Below are 18,273 nucleotides of genomic sequence, written 5' to 3'. Positions count from 1 at the left end.
ATGAGTAATAGAAATAGAGTTCTGTCCATCCAGTTTTATAAAATGGCTCTTTTATTTCTAATATAGATAAAAATAAATGTTTTGATTTCTTTTGGGGCACTAATATGAGAGAGATCACTTAGCAGTAATAGTAAAAGAGAGAGAGAAATGGTAAATTTGAAATTTCTTCTGATTTATCCACAACTTCTGTCCAAAATTTCTTTATATATGTGCAATTCCAAAAGGAGTTAATATAATAATCTAAACTGTTGTGACAATATTACAGGTATTCATGCAAACAAAGACCATAAGTGACAATTTACTTTTTAGTGGTGTCTACTCGACAGTGGTGGGCTCCCCAATGTCCTGGCTGAGGTTCTCACCCAAGATTTGACGGTACATGAACCCGTCCATCGTCCCTTTGTTACCAATTGTTTTCTTGGTGACTATGGTTCCAGCTGCCTTGAGATCATTGACAAGATCCTCCCGTGTAGTTCTGGGCTGATTCCTCACTGTTCTCATGATTATTGAAACTCCATGAGGTGAGATGTTGCATGGAGCCCCAGACCAAGGGAGATTGACAGTTGATGCCTTTAATACAGGTAACAAACTGAGATTAGGAGCACTCCCTTTAAGAGGGTGCTTCTAATCTCAGCTCATTACCATCATAAAAGACATCTAGAAGCCAGAAATCTTGTGAAATGCAAATCAATTTGTATATATTTTATAAATGCATTTTTCTGGATTTTTTGTTGTTGCTGTTTTTGTTGTTATTCTTTTTCTCACTGTTCAAATAAACCTACCATTAAAATTATAGACTGATCATTTCTTTGTCAGTGGGTAAAACCAGCAGGGGATCAAATATTTTTTTCCCTTCTCTGTAATATTTATATTTGTATCTATGCATTTTTATTTTTTTTAAACAGTTAACGATTGGCCTGTATATGGAACAAAATAATACACCATTAAGACCATTCAGAAGCTTGTTAATGATTATAGTTGTGTGGTTAGTGTCGATCACAGCAAGGTTATTATAGTTTAGTTTTTCTTAGATTCATTAATAATTTTGTTAGTTTTAGTTTAGTTTTTCTTTAGTGAGCACATTTCCATTTCGTTTTTATATCATTTAGTTTTAGTTTTTTAAAAAAGATCACTTCCAGACGGCAGACCAACGACTTAATTTAACCTTATGATGCAAAAGTGACTAAATTAAAGTATGCTGACCTTAAGTGGTAAAAGTATACAAGCCGTCAAGAATTTTTACTCCATAAATTTACACAAGTTGCACAATTATTGTCATAATTAAAAGCAGTCTTATAATATTTAATTCGAAAATAAATCTAATTTGTTTATACTGGATATTTTATCTTTATGGATAATGGATAATAATGGATATTGAACCATAATCACGATACTGTAACGATCATGTCTTGCCTACTTTCCCGCAACCAAACGTGCATAACTGCAACTAAATAAATTCAATAATAATGGTAGAGCCTTTCGATTCGCAGCACTGCAGCAGTGGACTCGTGCTGCAGCTGAAGTAAATGACAGTTTAGGGAGCGCTTGTTGCTCGCTTTCTGTAGCCTATGTAACTTTATATGTTTTAGAATGTGTACACTGCAGAGACAATCACATTTAGGCAATAAGGCATATTTTAATGTTCTTTTCACATATAAACATAAAAGGGTCACAAACTAGCATGTTACAATACAATTATATGTGAAAAGTGTTTTTTGAGTTAAATGACACCCCTCATATCAAATTTATCTAGAGATGTCCATTAAAAACCACTGCATTTTACCGTGATTTTCAAAGATGACACAGGCAGTCATCTGACAGATCACATTGTGCTGAGAGTATCATATGTCAGGGAGTTGTGGAATGTAGTCAAACATCACGTTCAACCAGTTTCTGTGAAGATTGCACAGCTTTTGATTTAATATTTACACACTTACAGTAATGCAAAGGTGGCTAAAACACAGTTTGCGTCTTACTTTCTGAAGTGCTGAACTGTACAGAACATAAAGTTTTGTGAAGATGGCCTACTGGAGCGGATCATCCAGAGAACCTAGTGAGTCTGTTCATTAGTTTTTGAAGTACTGTAGTTCTTTGAAAGTACATATGTGTAAGGCCTGAAATGATAGAGTTCATGTTGCAGTAATACAATTCTGTAAGACAACATTCTGTTTAAACTTATTTTTAACAGAAGAAGATCAAGGAGGTTCATCATTATTTAACAGAAGAGGAGTCAGCTTTCACAGAGATTTGCATATAAATAAGATATGTGTAGTAAAACTAGAACTTAAAAACGTGATATTGAATGAGCAACTGTTACTTATTTTTAAAACTAAGCATTTTATTTCAATATATACTCTGGGTTATACTGGTTCTTTGATTGCGTAGTGCATACACACTTTCTCTTTATTTTTAAAGGAGGCAAACAGAAATAGGCATGTTGCCAGGTTGTCATTACAGTGTTTGAGTATCAGATCTGTGTATTAATTATTAGATTAATAATGAATGAATGAATGAGTAAGTGAATGAATTAGACCAGATTGTAAAAATCACACATCTACTCCAAAACAACATAGCTTATATCGATATATTTGATAGAAAAATAATAAAAACAAAGAGTAAGTTGCTGCTGGATAAGTGTAGAAACCATGTCTTAAACATGGTTTTGTATGTGGCATGCCCTACTTGAGCCCTTACAGAAAACGAAGTTTATTAAAGTGTGCTGTTGGTATACGTATAATAATTTAAAATAAGAAAGTAAGCAGAAACATTTTGTAAATGCTAAGAATCTGTGATTTTATTAATTCTCTTTAACTTTAAAAACACTGTGTAAGATTGTCCTCATAAAATATACAAAATCCACTTACACAGTGTGATATATTTCATGCAGTTGTGTACTTAGAATGTGTAAATTCAGAGAAATTCCTATTTTAAATAATGGCTCATCCCTGTTTCTCCTTTGGTCACTGTTACCAATCAACGTGACGTAATATCCGCACTATCCTCCATATCACAGAGCCGGGGGTGCCCTCCAGGGCGGAGCCGGAGGTGGAGCGGGAGCCCTCCAGGGCGGAGCCGGAGGCAGAGCAGGAGCCCTCCAGGGCAGAGCAGGGACCTGCGTCATGGGCTGGGACCTGGGGAGAGCAGGGATAGAGGAGACAAGCAGAAGAGCTGGAGGGGCAGGAGCCCTCCAGGGCGGAACCGGAGGCAGAGCAGGAGGCGCCGAGGCCCTCCAGGGCGGAACAGGAGGCGCCAGGGCCCTCCAGGGCTGAGCAGGAACCCGTATAATGGACTGGGACCTGGGGAGAACAGGGACAGAGGAGGCAGAAAGAATAAGGGGAGAAGCAGAGAGACCAAAGGATGACGCCGCCTCCCTAGGAGGATCCACAGCCGAAGCTGACACCTCAGGAGGCATTGGCGCGGCTTCTCCGACAGGGAAGGTCTCTGGAGCTGACTCATGGTCAGACGGGTCCTCTGGAGCAGACTTGAGACCAGACGGGAGCTCTGGAGCAGACTTGTGACCAGGCGGAGGCTCTGGAGCGAACTGGTGAACAGATATGACCTCAGGGGTCGACTGGTGAACAGACGTGGCCTCCGGAGTACAGTGTGCAGACCACACACACCAAATGGCAACCGCCATTACGGGAAGAGCAGTGGCGGGTGGCAGGACCTCTTTAGAGGTGGGTCTGGAAGGTATTGATGCCCTTGGGATGTTCGCTGCTCTCACTGATGCTAGTGGTGGGTCCAGCACGCCGGCCATCCTGATAGGCCGTGATCTTGGGATGTCAGACGAGCCATGGCACGGCTCTGGAAGGTCTGACGAGACGTGACTTGGCTCTAGACAAATAGACAAGACATGACGAGGCACCGGGGGGTCTGATGAAACATGGAGAGGCTCTAGGCCGTCAGGCGGGACGTGACTTGACTCTGGGCGGTCAGACGAGGCGTGACTTGACTCTGGGCGGTCGGGCAGGACGTGACTTGGTTCGTGGGGATTGGCTGTGACTTGACCAGATTCGTGAAGATCAGTAATGAACTGACTTGTCTCTTGGAGATCAGCAGTGACTTGATTTGACACGTGAAGACCAGCGGTGACTTGAACTTGCTTGTGAAGATCAATGACATTACTTGACTCAGGGACCACAGCTGTGTTTTTGCTTGACTCAGGAGGAGTGGCCCTGACTTCACTTGGCTTGTGAAGGTTGACAATGACTTTACTTGGCTCAAGAACGACAGCCTTGACGTTGCTTGACGCAGGACAGCCTTGACGCTGCTTGACGCAGGTACGACAGTCTTGACGTTGCTTGACGCAGGAACGACAGCCTTGACGTTGCTGGACTTGGAAGCTTGACTGGACTTGGAAGCTTGACTTGGCTCTGGAATAACAGCAGCAGCTTGACTTGGCTCATGGGGATCCGCTGTACTGGGACTTGACTCATGAACGACATGGCTTGGCTCAGGAGCAACAGCTGTTACGTGACTTGCCTTAGGAACAACATGGCTTGACTCAGGAACAACAGCTGTAGCGTGACTTGACTCGTGGGGAACAACTGTGACTTGGCTTGACTCGTGGGGAACAGCTGTGACCTGGCTTGATTCGTGGAGAACGGCAGCTGTGTCTTGACTTGACTCAGGGGTAGCCGCCGCGACATGAAGGAGCGCCACTTTAGCTGCCCATACTGTCATTAGGGGTGTGTCCAGCACGTGGGCCATCATGACCACAGGTGGCGTCCGGGTGCTGACCACAGGTTCTGGAATGGCAGCCATATTGTGGAGTGGCTTGGAGACGGCGGCCATCTTGTGCAGTGGCTCTGGCATGGCAGCCATCTTGTGCAGTGGCTCTGGCGTGGCAGCCATCTTGTGCAGTGGCTCTGGCGTGGCAGCCATCTTGTGCAGTGGCTCTGGCGTGGCAGCCATCTTGTGCGGTGGCTCAGGAAAGATGGCTGTAACTTGACTTGACACAGGAACAATAGCCGTAGCTTGACTTGACTTAAGGAAATACAGCTGCAACTTGACTTGACTTGGAAACTTGACTTGACTCGGGAAATGCAGCTGCAACTTTATATGGCTCCGGCATGGCAGCTGTGACGTGACGGAGCTCTGTTTTCGCCGCCATCTTGTGAACGGGCTCCGCCGTCGCCGCCATCTTGTGAGCGGGCTCCGCCGTCGCCGCCATCTTGTGAGCGCACGCCGGCGCCGCCGCCATCTTGTGAACGGGCACCGCAGTCGCCGCCATTTTGTGAACGGGCACCGCTGTCGCCGCCATAGCTTGAGCGCGCTCCTGCACGGCCGCCATTTCACGAGCGATCCAGGCAGCAAACGTGTTTGTGGGATCGTGCTCCGGCATGACCGCCAATTTGCGAGTGGGACGCGCGGGCGCCATTACCGTGTTGTTGCGTTCCCTCTGCGCGACCCCCACGGTGCACGCCGAACCCACACACAACAGCGCAAAGTTCAGAAACGCCTCCAGTGACAAGCGCGGGCCCTCGCGTCTCAGTCGCGCACTGAGGGGCTGGTTCACGCCGTCACAAAAAAACTCAATTTTTATACAGTCCGGGAGAGTGGAATGGTTGGCAATTGAAAGAAACTCACGGATGTATTGATCAAGTGTACGTTGTCCTTGCTTTATCCGGCATAGAATCCTGTCAGTGTCTGTATCTGAATGTCCGGGGGTGAAGCTGCTGGATCCTGTGGCGACGGATTGTTCTGTTACGTGGAGTGAATGACAGGGAGGCGAGCGGATCCATTTGCAAGCTTTATTAGATGGGCGAGACAGATACAAAGTCGTGCAGGCAGGGTCGAGACGGGAGCAGACAGGAATATCACAGGCAGACGAAGAGAATGAACCAATAAACAAGAGCGACAGTCCAATAGGCAGGCGGCTAGACAGTCCAAACGAGAAAACCAGGCGAGAGATCAAAAACCAGGAACTAGGAAACCAGAGAAACGCTAAGCAAAGGGAAAACACTAATAAAACAATTCAACAATCCGTGACGTGCACTGGGAAGGACCGGGGCTTTTATAGAACGCCTGATTGGTCACGGGGGCTGACGCAATCAGTGCGGTGGAGGATGGGAGATGCAGTCCGGAGTGTGGTGCAACAGTCAGAGTGTGTAGGTGAGGTGAGAGTGACATCTGGTGGTGAGCGGACAACGGGACACCGACCAGATTCGTGACACCGACACTCATTCAGTAAACTCTGCGAAGTAAAACATAAACTTGCATGCTGTCAGGATAATTCTTTATGCAAATGGTAATACAGATACAATATTTTGCTAACACATTTTGCACTAAAAAATGTCAGCACTTCAAATCTCCTACTCCAACTACAAAAGCACCATAAACTGCAGTGTATGTTGCTGCTGGTTACAGCAAAATTGACTTTATAGTTTGGATAGTAAACACAAAAATGAAAATTCTGTCATTAATTACTCACCTTCCTCGTCCAAAACACAAATTAAGATATTTTTGTTTTCTGACCCTCCATAGACACCAATGCAACTAAAATGTTCAAGGTCCAGAAACATAGTAAGGACATCAGTAAAACAGTCCATGGAACATCAGCGATTCAACCCTAATTTTGCGATGCTACGAGAATACTTTTTGTGTGCAAAAAAAACCCACAAATAACGACTTTATTCATCAATTCTTCTCCAAATGACCATCTTCTGGCATTATCGAGAGTATCATGGCGCATGTGTGTGCATTCCTCTGCTCGTAAACAAGGCACAGCGCATGTGTGTTCTGTTTTATCAGCAGCACACGCATGTGTAGTGGTACTCTTAATAATGTCCAAAGACAGTGTCCTTACTACGTTTCGAGGTCTGCGAACATTTCAGTTACATTGCTGTCTATGCAGGGTCAGAAACCTCTCAGATTGTGTCAGAAATATCTTAATTTGTGTTCCAAAAATAAAGGAAAAGGTGTGTAAACAAAGGTTTGGAACAGCATGAGAGTGAGTAATTACTGACTAAATTTTTGGGCAAACTAACCCTTTTAGGTTCCTAATGTTGTTTTTTGGGAGTTTCCTACAATAGGTTTACATGCATGGAAAAAATGCTTTCGTTTTCTCAAACACGATTCTTGAACAATTTCCATGAGCCCACACTGCTCTGTACGCCCATTGCTGTAGTTTTGTATTTTAAACTCTGCATAGAAAATGTATAAATCTATTATTTATCATACTTGCAGGTTGTGATTCAGTAAAGCCAGCTGGTTCAGATAAACCATGTACTGAGCCCTCTTTCAAGAGCAAGCATTTTGTGAATCCCATGTTGAACTCCCGGAGATTAGAGATGTAGTCATCGGTAAAATGACAGGAACAAAATAAGATTGGCATTGTACTGCTGTGGTACGGTGGAACTTTTAATTTTAACCACTGATTCTTCACAGCCACATCTTTCGGAAGTGAAAAGAAAGCAAATGTACTTTCACAGCTTAGGACACAGCGAGTTTTCGCCATGACGTTAACCATATGAAAATGCTACTGTGTTTGAGGATGGGTAAAGTTGATTGTGGCCGATCAATGTACAACATAGGTGGGCATTATGCAAATGTGTTACGCCATGACGTGTAGCCTCCATGGAAGTGGAACTTGAATTACTGACAGCCCGTCTAGTCTGTACAGAGTCGATTATTTCTTTTGGGAGACAATAACTATTTATCGTGCACTTTCAGATTTACAACTATACAGATCGTTTGCATTTTCATACAGCTACGGTTCACATTGCACTTTAAAAATATACATAATTTGTTAAGTAAACCACTGTTTTTAATAATAACAATAATATTAAAACATGTTTTGTTTGTTTTTTTCACCTGGTATGTAATTTTTGTTTACTGTTACACCCCCAGTAGCTATAAGACTACTGTCTGCGCTCACAAATCTTGTTTGTGTAATTTCAGTGCCTCTGACTCAAGAAGAGATGAGAATAGTTCTGCTGGGGTCACACGCAGATGTTAAAGCTTCTTGTGGGAATGCAATTCTGGGACAAAAGGTGTTCTCAAGGTCTTCCCTGAATTTGTTTGAGAGGCATGATGGGATGGTGCTGGAGAGACGTCTGATGGTCATCAACACTCCTGACCTACTTGATCTCATTCTTTCTCCTGATGAACAAGACATGAGGAGATTCTTTAATACGATATACCCTGGACCTCATGCCCTACTTCTGGTCCTTAAGCCTGGAACATTTACAGACGTAGAAAAAAGTGCCCTTCAGCACATGAACAAAATTTTTCGTGAAGGTGCATCTGAGTATGTGATTGTGGTCTTCATGCATGAGGCCCTGGAATATGCGAGCACTAAAGACGTTGACACTGACATCAGAACTGTGGAGTCTTTACTGCAGATCTGCAGACATCCACACCATCATTTACAGAATAATGAAGATCAATCAGGGGGCCTGATTGGACTTCTGCAGAGTATCGAGAAGATGGTGCAAGAAAATGGAGGCTATTACCTGAAGATTCCTGACAGTTCAAAACCAGTTGAGAAAAAAGAGACAATCAGTCAAAGATCAAATACGCTGCCTCTAGGTAAATCTTTACTTACAGTTAACCTAAAATATGGGTAGACATATTTATTGCCCAGTGTTGGGGAAAATTACATTTAAAAGTAATGCATTACAATATTGTGTTACTCCCTAAAAAGTAATTAATTACTTTTAATGGAAAAGAATGCATTATTGTACTTTTGCATTACTTTTTCTCACCTGGGCTGGTATTACTAAAAAAAATAAAGGCAGCTGTTCTTTGCACTAAATGTAAATAGCAATAGAGGCTGTTTACACTAGATACTACTACTACTACTACTACTACAGGGGTGCTCAACCCTGTTCCTGGAGATCTACCTCCCTGCAGAGTTCAGCTCCAACCCTGATCAAACACACCCGAACCAACTAATTAGGATCTGAAGGAGCACTTGATAATTACAGACAGGTGTGTTTGATCAGGGTTGGAACTAAACTCTGCAGGAAGGTAGATCTCCAGGAACAGGGTTGGGCACCCCTGTACTACTACTACTACTGTACTACTTTACATTAAATGAAAGTAGTAGTATTTACTAAACGTTAAGCTGTGTACACTAATTGCAAATAGCTATAGTTTCTATGTATACTGTTAAAATGGCAGGATTTTCTGCTATTTATGCTATATATTGCAAATAGTGGCAATTATCTGCACCCCGTTATTGTAGTACATTATGTACAAACAGTAATAACATGTTGAGTGTAAATTCTAATTTTAATTCAAATTTTTAAATGGATGCCACCTTATTGGGTCAATATAAGCCCTTATTTATTTGTAACTTATTTATTATTTCCTTCATTTTTATTAAAAATAAATGCCTTTCCAATGTGATATGAGATTTATAAAGGGAGAAAAAATGTTTGGCAAAAAGGGGATTTGAACCCGGGTCAATCGAGTCAAAAATGACTATGGCACACTTTTTACCATCTAAACCACTTCAGCTGTTGTTTGGTTATGTCGTCTTTTGTAGTCTTGACTAGCCCAATGACATGTTGGTGGGCAGAGTTAGTGTAAATAGCCTCTGCCAACAACGTGGGCTATTTGCACTTAGTGTAAATAGACACTCTAAAAAAAGAAATTAATAACAGTAAAACTCTTATTTGAGCAATTAATAAATAAAGGGTTTAAGTATTTTTTGCTTATCCATATGGTTGAATTAGACCATTAAAAGTCAGCAGGAAGATTAAAGGAATAGTTCACCCAAAAATTTTCATTATTTACTCACCCCCATGTCGTTCCAAACCTTTATAAGTTTCTTTCTTATGTTAAACATAAAAGAAGATATTGAGAATGCTAATATTTAATCAGCTGATGGTCCTCATTGACTAACAGTATTTCTTGCCCTACTATGGAAATCATTGGAGAGCATCAGCTGTTTAATTATCAGTGTTCTTTTGTGTTTAACATAAGAAAGAAACTTATACAGGTTTGAGCGACCTGCACCTGCAGTGTTTCACCTTAATGTTTTACTCAACACATCTTATTTACTTTACCTTTTTTCACATTATTATGGCTGATTTTATTTTCAGGGACCAAAGTAAGGAGGAGTATAGATTTTGATCATCCTAACAGTAAGTCAATTAAATTATAGATTTACCAAATATGTTAAATGTAAATATTTTGTTCTAATATATTTTGTTCTAATATCCAGTGAATTGCTTATTTAGGCTTTACATTTACTGTGAAATCTAGTTGGGCATTATTTATTTGCATATGAACCATAACCAAACCATTTCTCATTTCATATTTAGTGATGTAATTGCAGAGCCAGAAAACAAAAAAATGTTTCAACTGTCAGTATAATTATTATGGTATTGCTGCAGATTCTTAGGTGATGATTGTTCAAGTTTTTTTTTTTTCTTTAAATATTTTAATTTGTGTGTTTCAGTGTGTGCTCTGATAATTGCTCTTCTGGGGAAGAACAATTCAGAAAACTACAGAGTTAAAAACTTGATCCTGGAAATAGGTCTGCAAGAGAGTGATGCACCTATCAAGATCAGTGGAAGGGTGAGGGACAGACACATCACAGACATTAAAACTCTTAATTTGCTAAAGCCAAACATCTCAGACCATGAGATTACACAGACAGTGAGAGAGTGTGTGTACCTGTCTGATCCCGGACCTCATGCATTCATACTTGTACTGCAGTATAAAGACTTCACTGAAGAGGACATGAGAAGAGTGAAATATGTGCTGAAGGAATTCAGCAAAGAGGCGATTAAACGCACCATAGTGATCACAACTGATGAAGAAACATTTGACGCACACATGAGTCCTATGATGAAGAATAAAACTATTCATCAGTTAATAAAGGAATGTGGAGGAGGACATCTGCAGCTTGATGAACAAAAAACAGAACTGTGTTTTGAGATATACAAGAGGGTTGATAAAATACTCGAGGAAAACCTGGAAGACTATCTCACATGTGAAATACATGAAGATGCGAAAGAAACGCGAGTAGATGAAGAGCTAATCCAGTCAGAGCGAGAAAACAAGAAGAGTTCTTACCAAAAAGATAATAGAAAACACAAAGAGACACAGATAAAGAGAAGAAGTGAAGGAAGTTTTTTTTGTAAGTCTTCAGAATTACTCTTTTAAGATTATAATCATGTTAGTTTCAATTAAAAGCATTTAAAAAACGTTGAGGAGGTTTTTAAAGAAGAAGTCCTTCCAAAACAACAATTTACAGATAATGTACTCACCCCCTTGTCATCCAAGATGTTCATGTCTTTCTTCAGTCATAAAACATTGTTTTTTGAGGAAAACATTTCTGCATTTTTCTCCATATAATGGACTGATATGGTGACCCGATTTTGAACTTCCAAAATACAGTTTAAATGCAGCTTCAAATGATCCCAAATGCGGTTGTAAACGATCCCAGTCGAGGAAGAAGGGTCTTATCTAGCGAAACAATCGGTTATTTTCATTTAAAAATTACAATTTAAATACTTTTTAATCTCAAATGCTTGTCTTGTCTTACTGTCCCTGAACTCTGTGTATTCTGGCTCAAGACAGGGTATGAAGAAAAACTCTATATTTTCTCCTTCAACGTAAAAAATCATTTCAAACCTACATCCTACATCGCTGTAGAAGTACCCACCCAGTCCTTGCAAAGTGAACATGCAAAGATCAAACACCCTTAACAAAAAGGGTAAAACAGCGATATAGGGCGATTTCGAAGTTGAGGGAGAAAATACGGTCAGTTTTTCGACATACCCTAATTGTCATGAGCTAGAATACACAGGGAGTTCAGGGAGAGTAAACCAAGACATATTAAAGATTATATAAATTTTATTATTTTAATGAAAATAACTGATCGTTTCACTAGATAAGACCCTTCTTCCTCGGCTGAAATCGTTTACAACCGCATTTGGGATCGTTTGATGCCACATTTAAACTGCATTTTGGAAGTTCAAACTCGGGGCTGTCACAACCCTGTGGACTGTCTATGTTGGTTTTGCCCTTCTGTGCCCTTATATGGTCTTTCCTGTTCCGTTCCTTGTTTAGTCATTATTGGTTAATCACCCACACCTGTCCTTGTATCGTAAGCACCACTTTATAAGTTGTATTCAGTTCAGTGTTTGTCGTCGGACCTTAACGTTATGTCGGTGTGTGTTTCCCTGCCCTACCTGTCTGGATGTACCATTTGTGGAGTTTATTAAAGACTTTTCATTATATTTCATCTTCGTTCATCTCATTCAACACACGATTGTGACAGAAGGTCCGACCAAACTACAAATTAGAGACAAGTTCCCCCGCGTTTTATTTTAGTTTTTACCAGTTTTTTTTTTTTTTTTTTTTTTTGCCACATGAACCTTGCCTCAATCAACGTTGTCCTAACGTTGTCAGTTGCGATGACGTCTTGACGTCTGCTTGATGGAGAGATTTAGGTGTGGGCTGGATGATGACCTCTGCTTTGTCATGCCCTGCGGAGATCCCTGCTGGACCCTGCTAAGTTACATCAACTTTGCACTGTGGACGAACAGATTTACGTTCACAGTGGGCGCAGCGGAGGAGGACAGCAAACTCGTTCAGCCACACCTCCCAGACGTCTCGCAGCATGACCCAGAGCCCAGCCCACCACCACCACCACCACCCCCCCCACCCCGAATCGTGGAGCCAGAGCCGAGAGCGACAGAGCCATCACCACTGGGAGTGACAGCATGAGAGATCGCTACAGAACCAGAGCCTGAGCCTGTCAAGTCCAACCAGGTGTGAGAACTGGCTGCAGGATCCCTCGTCTCTGCCTCCAGCCTCTGAGTCCTGGACTCCGCCTCGGCCCTTCGACCCAGCAGCTCCACCGTCGCCCACGGGTCGACCAGCTACACCGGGCTCCAGCATCCCTCCGGCTCCACCTTGGTCGGTCGTCGTCCCGCCATTGCCTCAGGACTCCACTCCTCCCGCTGCGCCTCACCGCTCCGTCCCACCGGCTCCGTTGGCCTTCTCTCTCCCTCCAGCTCCTCTGCGGACCTCCGGATCTCCGCCTCGGTCACCAGTGCCTTGGGCTCTGCCTTGGCCCTCCGGATCCTTGGTGTCACCCTGTATCATCAGCTCTCCATCTCCACCTCGGGCTCCACCTCCACCTGCATTGCCTTCGTTGGTCGGCCCCCTGGAGTCATCAGCCCTTCCTCCACCATGGCTCCTCCCTCCGTCGGCTCCGCTGTGGGACACCATCATGGCTGCGGCCTGGGTCTCATCTGCCTCCTCCTACTCCGGGTCCCTTCTGTCTCCCCATCGCTCCTCCCTCCGTCAGATCCACCCTGGACCCTTCTGTCTCCTCCATGGCTCCTGGAGGAGATCGCTCCTCCCTCCCGTCGACATCACCCTGGACTTTGTTTGCTGTCCTCCTCTGTCCTCCACCTGAGCCTCCTCCTACACTGACTTTTTTTTACACCTTCCCATGTCCACTCCTTTGTTTTTGTTTTTCTACGGCCGAGGTTGCACCTTCCGGGAGGGGGGAGTAATGTCACACCCCTGTGGACTGTCTATATTGGTTTCTCCCTTCTGTGCCCTTATATGGTCTTTTCTGTTCCGTTCCTTGTTTAGTCATTATTGGTTAATCACCCACACCTGTCCTTGTATCGTTAGCACCCCTTTATAAGTTGTATTCAGTTCAGTGTTTGTCGTCAGACCTTAACGTTATGTTGGTGTGTGTTTCCCTGCCCTACCTGTCTGGATGTACCATTTGTGGAGTTTATTAAAGACTTTTCATTATATATTGTCTTCGTTCGTCTAATTCGACACATGATCATGACAGGGGCACCATATCAGTCCATTATATGGAGAAAAATCTCAAAAAACAATTTCTTTACGACGGAAGAAAAAAAGACATGAACATCTTGGATGACAAGGGGGTGAATACATTATCTGTAAATTGTTCTGGAAGTGGACTTCTTTAAAAAATTATTTAAAAAAAAAAAAAGATAGCTGATATTAGACTCAGACATTATTTTTTTCAAAAGTGATATAATACAAGTATAATTTTAGTCCAGCTGATTAAAACTGCTGATTTATTAGTCTTTGCAGTCTGAGAAAATTTTAATATTACTGTTGTTAAACTTGCTCCTTATTGACTGTGATTTAGTTTTTTTTTTTTTTTTTTTTTTTATAATTTTATTTGTATAAATTGTATAGAAAATGCAAAGACTGGAAAGGGCTTTAAGTTTAAAGCCAAGCATCACTTTTATTTATTAATCTCAAACCTTAATAAAAGAACCACGTGACAAGAAATTATGACAGAATGATGCAGGAGGAACAGTTGTTAACACTTTAGGTCAGAAAGTAAAAAAAGAAAGAAAATAAAAATAGCATTGTGAAGTGCAAGAAAACGAAGAAACAAAACAAAAAATTATCAGTGACAGTATGCACTGTAAAAATTCCATTCACATTAATCCTTTCATTTATTTATTTTTACAGCTGATACAAGAAAGCAAACTTCAAAATGGATTCATCCCAAAAGTATGTTTTTCATTAAACCACAGCAAGCTATATATGTGTGTGTGTTTTAAAGCAATTGTTGGACCAAAGCATGAACTGTGTCAAATGCCTCTTAATGTTTTTCAGTGTCGCTAAATTTCTCTGTAAAACAAAAGCTGAACCTGGTGTTGTGTGGAAGTGATGCCACACTCAAGTTGTCCATGTCAAACCTTTTACGAGGGAAAAAGATAAAAGCTTCACATCAGAGTAAGAGCTGCGAGGAGTGTGTGAAGAAAGAGGAGAAGATTCATGGGCGTCTGATCAGTCTGGTGGCACTTCCAGCTCTCAGTCAGCTCTCAGACGATGAAGTGAAGCATCAGTCTCTTCACTGTGTGTCTCTCTGTGATCCTGGAGTTCATGTTTTCCTCCTCATTATTCCTGTTGGTCCTCTGACTGATGAAGACAAAGCAGAAATAGAGCTGATCCAGAAGATATTTGACTCCAGAAAACACTTCATGGTGCTTTTTATAACAGAGCTCACTGTTGAAGAAATTTCGTTAGATTTTGTCAAAAGCACAGAATCTCAGAGCTTAATGAGATTCTATGGGGGTCAATGCAGTGTAATGGGTTTAAAGGAACCTGAAAACTCAAGACAGATCCCAGAACTACTGGATTATATTGAGAACATGAAGACTGATTTATATTCACTTCAGATGTATGTGAAAGCTCAAGAGAACAGAGTCAGACGTGAAACTGAGAAAAAAATGAGTAAATTGGAGAGTAAAGTAAAAGACCCACCACAGAAGAATCAGTCAGAGGGTGAGTTTTTTTTTTTTTTTTTCATTTATTATTCTTGTTATATAACAATAAGGCAACAAAACAAATGAACAGTGCACACAGTAGTAATAATTATTCATTTATTTTATTGTTTGCCATGGGACACAAAAGGAATATTCTGAATGTTGCAGCTTAAAAATAATGCATTTTTTTGTACTATACCTTTAAAAGCTATATAATAGCCTTATGTGACCAACATGTGCCATATTTAATTATTAGATGGTCTTTGTACTCAGTAAAGATGGTTGCAATCAAAAATTGCACTTTTTAAAAATAGCAGGGCCCCACCAATCAACTGAATCTGATTATTTCAGTGGACTGTTAGAAGCAGTTCACAAAGTCAGACTGAACAATTTCCTATGTCCTGAGTCAGCATTGATCCACAATCTACTCAATACATGAAGCTACATTGTAATTCCGAGATGACGACATTCTACTCTAGCTGAATTATCTGTTCCTAATGGCAAAACTATCAACGCCAAAGCCCTCACGTGCTACTGAATTCATAATTACAACTTTAATTAAACTCATATTTTCTGAGAGTTATGACTTGGACCAGCGACAGCTGTACCACGTGACTGCCACCAGGTTCATTTTGGCACTATTTAGGCGCCAACTCAAAGTCCAAGAACATGGAAAGCTATGAGTAAAATGTCACTTGTTGTCATCTCGGAATTACGGTAATTATGAAATGGCATGAACGCAGCATCAGTTGAACCCTCATATTTGTCTGCCTCTCAGCCCAAAAGAAAGCAATATCATAAAATGCAGGGAAATCTGCTTTTGTTAACTTTTCATTGCAGTCAAACATTTTACACATTTCACAAAGAAGACCCAGTTGTAAGAGTTCACAACTCAATATCTGAAGTGATCTCTACCCAACAGTCAAAACAGAATTACGCTACTAAACTGTGAGCGTTCAGAAAGACTGTGAGGGCTTATAAATTACATCAAATTAATTTACCAATAAAGCTCATGTCCTCTATTGTGCAATTTTTGGTATTGTGCATTTCTTCATTTTGTTCACTTTTCATTACTATATTGTCATCCTTTACAGTGGTAAAGCAGAAACACGATAAATCGCATGCGATTGTGAGGCATGTTTAGTCAGTAAAGCCGGTTCTGTGATTAGTAGTAAATCTCATCTCGTGTGTTCAGCTGGAGCGGCATGTGATTCACCTGCGATTTTGCGTAGCTTGTCAGTGATTTACGGCTCGGTGTACTAATCAAAGTACCAGCTTTACTGACTAAACACGCTTCACAATCACATGCGATTTATCATGCAGCCCTAGTAAAAAAGTATCTCTCCCAAGGTGTTTCTGCTTTACCACTGTAAAGGATGCCAATATAGTAATGAAAAGTGAACAAAATTAAGAAATGTTTAGAATCTCCTGTAACAATGGTTGAGACATAAATGAAGATTTGGGAAAAGAAACAAGTGATTCCATGTCCAGTGGATTAACTCAACTTTTTTCAGGTGCTGAATGTGAAGCAGATGATTTGGAGTGTCTGAGGATTGTGCTGATCGGGAGAACAGGAAGTGGAAAGAGTGCAACAGGAAACACTATTCTGGGTAGAAATGAGTTTCAAAACCAAATGAGCTTGGATTCAGTAAAGACCGTTTGTAAGAAGGGAGTTGGTGAAGTTGATGGCCGATCAGTAGCTGTTGTTGATACTCCAGGTATCTTTGACACAACACTGTCAAATGATCAAGTAGTGGAAGAAATAATAAAATGTGTTTCACTGGCAGCACCTGGACCTCATGTGTTTGTCATTGTGTTGAGTTTGGGGAGATTCACCAAAGAAGAAACAGACACTGTAGATCTGATAAAGAAGATCTTTGGTCCAAAATCAGCTCAGTTCAGCATTGTTCTATTTACTAGAGGAGATGATCTTGGGAACGAGTCCATACAAGATTATGTGAAGAGAACAAACGATGCCGAACTCAAGAAATTGATCAGAGATTGCGGAAACAGATTCCTGGTTTTCAATAACAGAGAAAAACGAGACAGAGCTCAAGTAATTCAACTGTTAAACATGATAGACGAGGTGAAAAATACTAATGAGGGTCAATACTTCACTAACAGCATGTTTGAGGAAGCAGAAATGTCCATTAAAGAGAAAATGAAGCAGATAATGAAGGAGAAAGACAGAGACCTTCAAACTCAGAGGGATGAATTAAAAGCTAATTATGACAGAGTAGTGAAAGACATGATGAAGCGATTTGAGGAAGAAAAACAAAAAGCAGATGAGGAAAGAATTCAAATGGAGAATCAATTCAGAGAAAAAGAAGAAAAACTCAAGCAAGAGTTTGAAGAGAAAAAGAAATTAGAACAAATGAAAAGAGAGACTGAAAACCAGAAACGATCAGAAGAGGAAAAACAGCGAAGAGCTGAATATCATCAAAAAATAGAAGAAATGAAGAGAGAGACTGAAAATCAGAGATCACAGTATGAAAAACGGCAAAAAGAAAGAGAAGAACAGGACAGAGAGAGAGAAGAGAAATACAGACAAGATCTAGAAAAGATGAAAAATGACCATGAATACATTATAGCAGAGTTACTGATGAAGCAAGAAGAAGAAAATAAGAAGAGGTACATGGAGGAGAAAAGGAGGAATGAAGAAGAAGAGAAAGAGAGACAGAGATGGAAAAGAAAAATAAAAGAGGCTGAAAATGACAAAAAAGTGATTCAAGAGGAAATTAAACAACAGCAGAGAGAATGGGAGGATGAAAAGAAACGACAGATGAGAGAACGAGAGGAAGAAGAAAGAATGAGAAAAGAGAAACACAAGGAACAACTAAGAGAAAAACAAGAAGAACTGGAGAAAATGAGAGAGCGATTTAAAAGAGAGAGGGAGGAAGAAAGACAGACGATAGAAAAGGAGAGACAGAAAGAGAGAAGAGAGAGAGAGGAAAAAGAGAGAGAATATGAAGAAAGGAAAACTGAAATTAAAAGATTTTATGAACAACTGGAACGAGAGAGAAAAGAGGACTGG

The 18,273-nt window shown here is 41.0% G+C and overlaps 1 protein-coding gene across 1 annotated transcript; it reads left to right on the top strand.

Moving 5' to 3' along the window:
* Positions 1 to 3,623: 3,623 nt before the first annotated feature.
* On the top strand, positions 3,624 to 17,913 carry LOC127160170 (GTPase IMAP family member 8; the record flags this gene model as incomplete). Its single annotated transcript, XM_051102819.1, has 8 exons — positions 3,624 to 3,768; positions 7,903 to 8,532; positions 10,053 to 10,094; positions 10,412 to 10,530; positions 10,672 to 11,095; positions 14,440 to 14,481; positions 14,587 to 15,258; positions 16,754 to 17,913. Coding segments are annotated over exons 1-8 (3,234 nt in total), but the record flags the coding sequence as incomplete, so codon positions are not given.
* Between the last annotated feature and the right edge of the window lie 360 nt (positions 17,914 to 18,273).

This window comes from Labeo rohita, unplaced genomic scaffold (genome assembly GCF_022985175.1).
Source record: "Labeo rohita strain BAU-BD-2019 unplaced genomic scaffold, IGBB_LRoh.1.0 scaffold_30, whole genome shotgun sequence".
Classification (NCBI taxonomy): Eukaryota; Metazoa; Chordata; class Actinopteri; order Cypriniformes; family Cyprinidae; genus Labeo; species Labeo rohita.
This window is presented reverse-complemented; position numbering and strand designations above follow the sequence as displayed.